Source organism: Nicotiana tomentosiformis, chromosome 3, assembly GCF_000390325.3.
Source record: "Nicotiana tomentosiformis chromosome 3, ASM39032v3, whole genome shotgun sequence".
NCBI classification, from domain to species: domain Eukaryota; kingdom Viridiplantae; phylum Streptophyta; class Magnoliopsida; order Solanales; family Solanaceae; genus Nicotiana; species Nicotiana tomentosiformis.
Genome location: NC_090814.1, coordinates 93,007,758 through 93,016,937, shown reverse-complemented (window position 1 = coordinate 93,016,937; position 9,180 = coordinate 93,007,758). Strand labels below are relative to the sequence as shown.

Below are 9,180 nucleotides of genomic sequence, written 5' to 3'. Positions count from 1 at the left end.
CTTTCCTCTATTTTCCTTTCATTTCTTTCTTTATACTTTCATTCATTATTTTTCCCTCTTTTCCCTTTCCTTTCTTTCTTCCCCAGTGTTGCTCACTTCCCCGTCATATTTCTTTTGTCAATTCTAATCTTCGTTCTTCATCTTGCCTTTGCTATTGTCATTCTCCAATATTTGTCAATTTCTTGAAATTCTTAACGTCAGCAAATAGTAGTTTTTAAAATAATGTTTGATACATTCCAATATTTTGTAAATATTGTTCTTTTAGCTTCTTTTTTTGGTTCCGTAACATTTAATTTTTTTGGTCGTTGAATCCTTCCTTTTTTTTAATTGGTGTGACTATATTCTAAAATCAAATCATTCAATGAATTTGAAGCTATGAACGGATAATATAATATTATAGTCATCATCTTCTTTATAATGCTAGCAACTTTAAGAATATTTCAGTCATTGTAACAAGAAAAAGTGCTTACCAATACTTGTTTATCAAACACTTCATCAGCTTGTTTTCAGTTTCAGCAGTTTTATCCAAACATGTAACTGTTTATTTATAAAACAAGATCCACCACTTATAAAGTGCTTTTAAGCACTTAACTTAAAAGCCATTTTTTAAGCCAATCCAAAATGGCTCTTAATCAAGCTATATCATATAAATTGAAGTAATAGAGTAAATAAATCAAGTCGATGGAGTTCCACAAATAAAGACAAAAAAGTCTCCGTCCCATAGTTTCCACCCCCTATCCTCTATCCTTGTCAAGAGCAGTTGCCAAGAAAAAACTATCTTCCTTGCGAAGGTATAGTACTACTTTTCCACAGCATAATTAAAACTATGCATTTGGTCGTGTCCTCTTACTTGTTCCTCCATTTCCTATAAATTAAAGCGTCATATATAATCAGACGACTCAACTAAGCCCTTCTCTCTCTCTCTCTCTTTGTTTTCCCTTATAAATTACACTATATACTCATCATCGTTTTGTTCAACTACTAATTAATATGGCGGACGCTTCCTACAGCCACCCTTTGTTTAGCTGCAGGAATTGCCGGAATCCGATTGCTCTTCGAGATGATCTTCTCTCTAAACGTTTTGTGGTAATTTTCACTAATATTTTTCGTTTTGTTTATTAATTAATTCTCTCTAGACTTAAACAACTGAATTTATAATAGGCAAAATCAGGAGGAGCATACCTTTTCAAGCATGCAATGAATATAGTGGTGGGGAAAAAGGAAGATAGGCAACTAATGACGGGTTACTTCAGCGTTGCTGATATATTCTGCAGCAAGTGTGGGGAGGAGTTGGGTTGGAAGTATGTTAAAGCTTATGATCCTTCCCAAAAGTACAAGGAAGGCCGTTTCATTCTCGAGACTGCCAAAATTCTCAAAGAATATTAATTGATGATCACTACTCATTTGTAGATTAATAAAATTTCTGGCCATGTAAATATTGATGTTATTTAAAACCTACGTTTAATCTTTTTTTTTGTCATGCTACAGTACTATACGTACTGATCTGTAAAATTTGGGTAACTTTTTATATACAAGAAGCAGTTTCTCTAATTGCAAGCATATATAATCATACAAGAACTGCCTAATTAATTTTATTTGGAATGCGTTGATGTCTTTACCTGCTAATATATGAGAAAGGGGTCTGATATAGTCATCAGAATGTACAAGATAATAAGATGATATTTGTGGTCAGTGGTCTAGTCAAATATATGCCATATCTTACTTTAAGCTCTCGATTGGATTTTGGCTTCATTTTAAAAAAAAATATATGATCATGTTTTGAAAAAATTAACTTCAAAAATTTTCAAAGTTCCCAAAAACTAGTTTATGACAGTTTTAGGGTGAAAGTTTTTCTTCTGCTCATAAAATTTTAACTTTTTTTTCAAATAAAATACATGTTCAAATATAACTTCAATTTTTAAAAATTATTTTTCAATACAACTTTAACTTTCAAAAATTATTTTTCTAACACAGTTTCAAAAACTTTTTTTTCTACTCAAATCAAATTGATATCAAACGCTAGCTAAATGGGTGGATAATCTAACATCTTAAGCAACCTTGGGAGACTTGGAGGTTTGAATGTGGACCATGGGGTATACGATCCGAAATTTAGCTGAAAATGACGGTCTTCTTTTTGGTCAACTAGTAAGTGGGGTTATGGATCAATACAACTTGTTTCTTTCGGTGGACCAATAGGCTTCAGTAGAACATTGCATCTTATCAGTTGATGTCCTTTTAGATATGAGTGATTAGAATAAAAAAATAAAATTATTTATTTATATTATTAAAAAAATAGATTGAATAATAAATTTTTGATTCAAATATGGATAAGATTCATATTATCCACTTAAAAATGGATGACTAATAGATAATCAATGAGTTTAGCTTTCATATTTGTAAAAACTCAAATTGGGGTTTCCTTAAATTTGGAAGACTAGAAATCTTTCCAAAAGTGATCATATTCAAAAAGCAATGGATAATATGGATATTCATTTTATCCGCCGATTAACTCATTTTTTATTAGTACTTAATATCGGTTGGGTTGGATATTTTATTCGTTTTTCTGCATTATTTTCTACCTGCACATATCCGACATGACCCACCCATTTGCCACCCCTAGATATGACATATTTATTTCAAAATATCTTCAACATAAAAAATATTAAAAATTGTAGAACTCTTTTATTTTGAAAAATAGTGAACCTAATTTTTAGCAACCCAAAATATAAAACATATGATAATCAATTTGGGACAGTATAAAATATTTTAAAAATCTATCTATATAGAATAGGACAAGCAAATTCATGCTATTGTGCCAAGTGTCAAAACAGAAAATGAACATGTGTCCAATTTTAGGGCAAACCTCCAACTATCTATTTATCTATCTATCTATCTATCTATCTATCTAGAATAGGACAAGCAAATTCATGTTATTGTGCCAAGTGTCAAAACAAAAAATGAACATGTGTCCAATTTTAGGACAAACCTCCAACTATCTATCTATCTATCTATCTATCTATATAGAATAAGACAAGCAAATTCATGTTATTGTGCCAAGTGTCAAAACAGAAAATGAACATGTGTCCAATTTTAGGACAAACCTCCAACTAATTTGGAGGTTCAAATTTTTTTTTTTTAAATAAAATGTAAAGGGCACATTTTCTTTCAAAATTCAAAATTTTGGAATTTTTAAATTTTTTTAAAAAAAGATTTTACATGGCTTAATTAAAGGACACGTTTTTTTCTCTCTAAAACAGAAATTAATTTTAGATTATTATTTATAAAAAAAAAAAACCAATTCAAATTAGGAGTACTTTCAATTTGGAGTTTCAAAATTAGTTTTAAAAAAAAAATGCAATTCAAATTAGGGAGTAATTTTTTCCTAATATGGTTGTCTCTTTCTCTCTCCACACTCTTCTCTCTTTATACTTTTAGTGAATTCAAAATTATATCTATCTATCTATATATTAAAAATAAAAGTAAAACAATTATATGATGTCAAGTTGCATAACCACAATTCAAAAAATGTAAAATTTTAGGAAAAACCTCCAATAAATTTAGAGATTCAAAAATAATTAAAATATAAAATAGGTTAAAAAAATTAAAACCCGCCAATTCAATTAACGACAAGAGCCCAGGTTTAAAAAATTGAAACCTGCTAATTCAATTAACACTTTAATATCAAATCGTTATCCTACTTTTCTGGGTAGTTTTTAAAATGTATTAATTAAATCTGGGAATTTAAAATTAAAAAATAATTTAAAATAGAAAACAAGTTCAGAAATGTAAACTTGTCAATTCAGTTAACATGTAGAGGTCCTCCCACGTTTTTTTTTTGGGTAGGTTTTTAAATTTATTCAAATTGAGAACAAATTGATACATTATTTCAAAGGAGGGAACAATTACGTTTTTGGGGATTGAAAAGAAAAATCCAACTTTTACTGTATGGTTAAAGCTTTTGAAAAAAAAAATAATCTTATTCAAGCTTGAGATAACTCCGAATTTTTAAACGTGTGGCTAAAATTTTAAATCTAAAATAAAACTCCTATATATAGTTGGCTCTTATACAGTTTTGCCAACTTTTACACTGTCCAACTTGAAAATAGTTGTAAAAAAATTCAAATATTGATTATGTTACAGATGAAATAATGTCATCTATGATGGAATCGTCCTTGAGTATTCCCTAAAGAAAATCGCAAAAGATGGACCGAATTATTGTTGCAAAGTGTACTAAATCGAGAATGCACACAATAAAGGTGAAAAAATATAATTTAATTAGATATAGATCTACATGTGTTTATAGTGAGGGGCGGATGTAGCATATACTCGGCGGGTTCAATTAAACCCATAACTTTCAACGCGAAGTAAAAATTTATATGTAAAAATTCTTTAAAATTGCAAAAATAGTAGATACGAACCCATAACTTTAAAAATATAATGGGTTCAATGCTAAAAATTTTAAAAGTTGAACCCATAAGATTTAAATCCTGGATCCACCTCTGTTTATAGTTACTTTAGTTTTTCTAGAGTGTATTGTTATTTAATCTTTCAGCCTGTGTTGATGGAAGTAGGAACAATCCAACATGTTGAATGACCCTATTCAAAGAATTCAAGGAGCCAACAAATAAGGTACGGGGTAGATCTCTCACTTCTAAGAGGAAGATTACATTTAAATCTATCTCTCCCAAAAGAGTTGCTAGAGGATTACAAATAAAGAATTAAAATGAAACATTGAATGTAATTTATCATATACGTATATCAACAGAATAGTGGTATATTTGTAATTTAATTTAAGAGACCATATTTACTCAAATTATTGTGGTAATCAATCAAAATAATTTAATCTTATATATTAAGTAGTTATGAAAGAGTCTCATAGGTTGAGTTAAGAATTAAGCTGATAATTATGATTTTATAAAATTAATATGATTTAATTTACTCAAATAAACTAAATCGCATTTTGACATGATATAAAAATAAGATTAAAAATAAAATATTGGACTTATTTGAATTTGAGATGACAAATCTTTTTATATTAGGATGAGAAAAATTTAAATTAAGGAATTTCAAGCAACTCATTAAAATTTTAAAAATATAATAAAATTTTAATATAGGTAATTTTAATAACGATTGAATTATTATATTAAAAATAACATAAAGAGAAAATTTAATTTTTAATTGTACGTACAACTAAATAATCATTAAAATAATGCTAAAAATTTCTTGAAACACTTTACCCGTAATTATTAATATAGGTCATGATAATATGAATTCAAATTATTATTAAAATATTTTATTAAATATAAAAGAGAGAAAAAAATTAATTTCTAATTGTACGAACTATTACAATAATAATTATTAAAAATAATGCTAAAAATTTCATGAAAGTCTTTACTGATAATAATTATTAGAATAATATAACACGAAAAAAATTATTAAGTCTAAGTTATATATATTTATATTTATAAACGTATGTACTGTTATTTTATTCCCTAGGAAAAAATGCAAATATTAAAAAAATATAAGTTATTTGCAAATAATAAAATAAACAAAAAAATAATAGTCTACTACCCTCAGAAGGTACGGGTAAGGCATACGTATACACTACCCTCCTCCGACCCCACTTGTGGGATTAGACTAAGTTTGTTGTTGTTTTTGATGTTGTAAATAAGATATGAATTTCGTTATAAAATATGTTGGACAAAAAAAGATCATCCTTATAATAATGCTAATTTCTTCTGAGTCAAATACCTTCTAAATTCAAACGAAGATTATTTGCTATCACATTATTATTTTATTATTATTATAAGTCAAACGTAATCTCATATTGGACTATTTCTAAATAAATACTACTTTATGATTTTTATCACGAGTTACAAGTAGAAAGGAAATGATGATGATAATAAACAAATAACAAATGAGTTAGAAAAATAATAAATAAAACTTTTACTATTTGCTCGGCAAAAAGAGTAGTTGTATTGAGGTTAAGCCAAGTGGCAACCTAATAAAATAAAAACATAAGCTAATAGAAAGCCAATGGGCAATTTTAAGACATTATCTATTAGGTTATGTAATAAAAATTAATTTGAATTGAAGGATAAATTTTTGAATCTATTGATATAGTTTTTGAATTTGATTGAAATAGTAATTTTCTACCGCTTTATTCTTTTATCATCATTATAAGTCAAGATGATTATAATCTCATATGGGACTATTTCTAAGTAAACATGTATTTACAAATGAACCACTTTATGATTTTCATCACGAGTTACACGTAAGAAGGGATTAAAGATTGTAATGACGATGAAGGATAAATAACAAGTGAAGCTACATAATTAGTAAATAAAGAATTTTTTTTGATTCATTTAATTATAATGTATTCTTATTCGTTTTGGATGATGCTAAACACTTTACCCGTAATTATTAATATAGGTCTTGTTAATATGAATTCAAATTATTATTAAAATATTTTATTAAAAATAAAAGAGAGAAAAAATTTAATTTCTAATTGTACGAACTATTACAATAATAATTATAAAAAATAATGCTAAACATTTCATGAAAGGCTTTACTGATAATAATTATTAGTATAATATAACACAGAAAGATTATTAAGTCTAAGTTATATATATTTATATTTATTAAGGCATGGACTGTTATTTTATTCCCTAGGAAAAATGAAAATATTAAAAAATATGAGTTATTTGAAAATAATAAAATAAACAAAAAATATAATAGTTTACTACCCGCACAAGGTAGGGGTAAGTGTCACGACCCAAACTAACCCCTGTCGTGATGGCGCCTATCGTAGAACTAGGCAACCCGAATCATTTCCAAAACAAACCGATATTTTTATTTCAAAGAAAATTTCAATGTTATTTAACATAAAAACCTTCGTAAAGGAGTTCAAATCAAAATAAAAGTGCGGAAGGAAAGCCCGACATCGGGGTGTCACTAGTCATGAGCATCTACTACAATCTGTCTAACAATATCAAGACTAACTCAGTCTGAAAAATAGCTAAATATAACTAAAGGAAGATAAGAGGGAGAAGAGCAGGGCTGCGATCGCCAGGCAGCTACCTTGCTATCCCCGGAAAAATATGCAATCAGAACAATCAACAACCGCTATCGTGTCCAGCTACACTGGATCTGCACACAAGGTACAGGGAGTAACGTGAGTACGCCAACTCAGTAAGTAACAACAATAAATAAAGACTGAGCAGTAGTGACGAGCAATAAAGCATATAACGTTCGTATCAGAATATCTCAGTAAAATACCACATGCTTTTAAAATCAGGATTTGAATCAAAACATCTTGTCTAAATCCAGTTCCAGTAAAAATCATTTAAAGATATTTTTCAACAGTTTTTAAACAGAGGAAAAATGCAAAGGTGAGCAAAAATGATGAAATCATAAACAGCCCCTCGGGCAAAACATCACTCATATACAGCCCCTCGGGCAAACCTCACAGTCACTCATGCCACTCGGGCATACCTCACAATCACTCTTGCCACTCGGGCATACCTCACAATCACTCATGCCTCCCAGTCACTCAGCACTCGGCACTCGCACTCAGTAGGTACCTGCGCTCACTGGGGGTGTGTACAGACTCCGGAGGGGCTCCTTCAGCCCAAGCGCTATATCAAGCCAAATCATGGCATAAATCACTCAGGCCCTCGGCCTATATTAAACATGCTGCGGTGCATAGCCTGATCCCATAAATATGAAACATGTTGCGGTGTGCAGCCCGATCCCATAAATATCCTCACAAATCAGGCCCTCAGCCTCGCTCAGTCATAAAACCTCTCAAGCTACTCGGACATTTCAGTAAAACAGGGCACTCGGCCCAAAATATTTATATGCATCAAAATAGAGTCATAAAACTGAGTTATGCAGTAAACAAGTATAAACATGACTGAGTATAGATTTTCAATCGAAAAAAGTGAGAGGATAGAAAGAAAAGGCCCCTAAGGGTCCAAACAACACTGGCACAAGGCCCAAACATGGCATTCAGCTCAATTTACAGAAACTCTTTCTAAAAACACATAAGTATCATATAATTTCCACAAAATATGCAACTTTACAGTTGCTACGGAATGGACCAAGTCATAATCCCCAACAGTGTACGCCCACACGCCCGTCACCTAGCATGTGCGTCACTTCAAAATAGTAGAATGATACGAAATCCGGGGTTTCATACCCTCAGGACTAGATGTACAATCGTTACTTACCTCAAACCGGTCAAATCTCTACCCCCGCAATGCTCTTGCCTCTGAACTCGACCTCCAAATGCTCCGAATCTATTCACAATCAGTACAATACCATCAATGCGCACTAATGGAATGAATTCCACAAGAAAAACTATAAAATTAGACCAAAACTGAAAATTGGCTCAAACCCGGCCCCCGGGCCCACATATCAAAATCTGACAAAATTTACAAAACTAGAAAGCCCATTCACTCACGAGTCTAACCATACAAAATTCATAAAAATCTGACATCGTTTGGTCCTTCAAATCCTAAAATTACTCCTCCAAAAATCTCAAGCCCTAACCCCTCATTTTTACTAATTACATGTTTAAACAACGGGAAATAACCATATATACGAGTATTAGGGCTTAAGTAACTTACCTCAATGAAAACCTCCTTGATTCTCTCTTCAAATCTCTCCCAAAAGCTCCAAAACTGAATAGAAATGGTGAAGAACGCACCAAAATTCGCGAAGTGTGCAATATGTACCCTCTGCACAGGCTTCTCGCACCTGCGGCCATTTACTCACACCTGCGTGACCGTACCTGCAGTCCAAGGAACCGTACCTGCGCAACTCACTTATCCGCCTAGACTCCGCATCTGCGGCAAATCCGTCGCACCTGCGCTTGCGCACCTGTACGTGGCGTGCTGCATCTGCGAAGCCAGCCTTCTTCTTTCCTTCCGCATTTGCGCCCAAGGTCTCGCACCTGCGGGCTCGCAGATGCGATAGCCTTCTCGCACCTGCGCATCGTGCCTAGCCCAGCATTGCCCACACCTGCGAACCCCCTTTGTGCACCAGCGACCTCACATCTGCGACTCCTCTTTCCGCAGGTGCGAAAATAGCAGAAGCAGCAACTCCAGCTGCAAATTCCAACTTCGACAAATCCGTTAATCACCCGGAATCACCCCGAGGCCCTCGGAACCTCAACCA

At 31.7% G+C, this 9,180-nt stretch overlaps 1 protein-coding gene across 1 annotated transcript; it reads left to right on the top strand.

Moving 5' to 3' along the window:
- The first annotated feature begins 990 nt into the window (after nucleotides 1-990).
- LOC104112133 (protein yippee-like At4g27740) lies at nucleotides 991-1,386 on the top strand. Its single transcript, XM_009621977.4, has 2 exons — nucleotides 991-1,086; nucleotides 1,162-1,386. The coding sequence occupies exons 1-2, from the start codon at nucleotides 991-993 to the stop codon at nucleotides 1,384-1,386; spliced, it is 321 nt and encodes a 106-aa protein (XP_009620272.1).
- The last annotated feature ends 7,794 nt before the right edge of the window (nucleotides 1,387-9,180 follow it).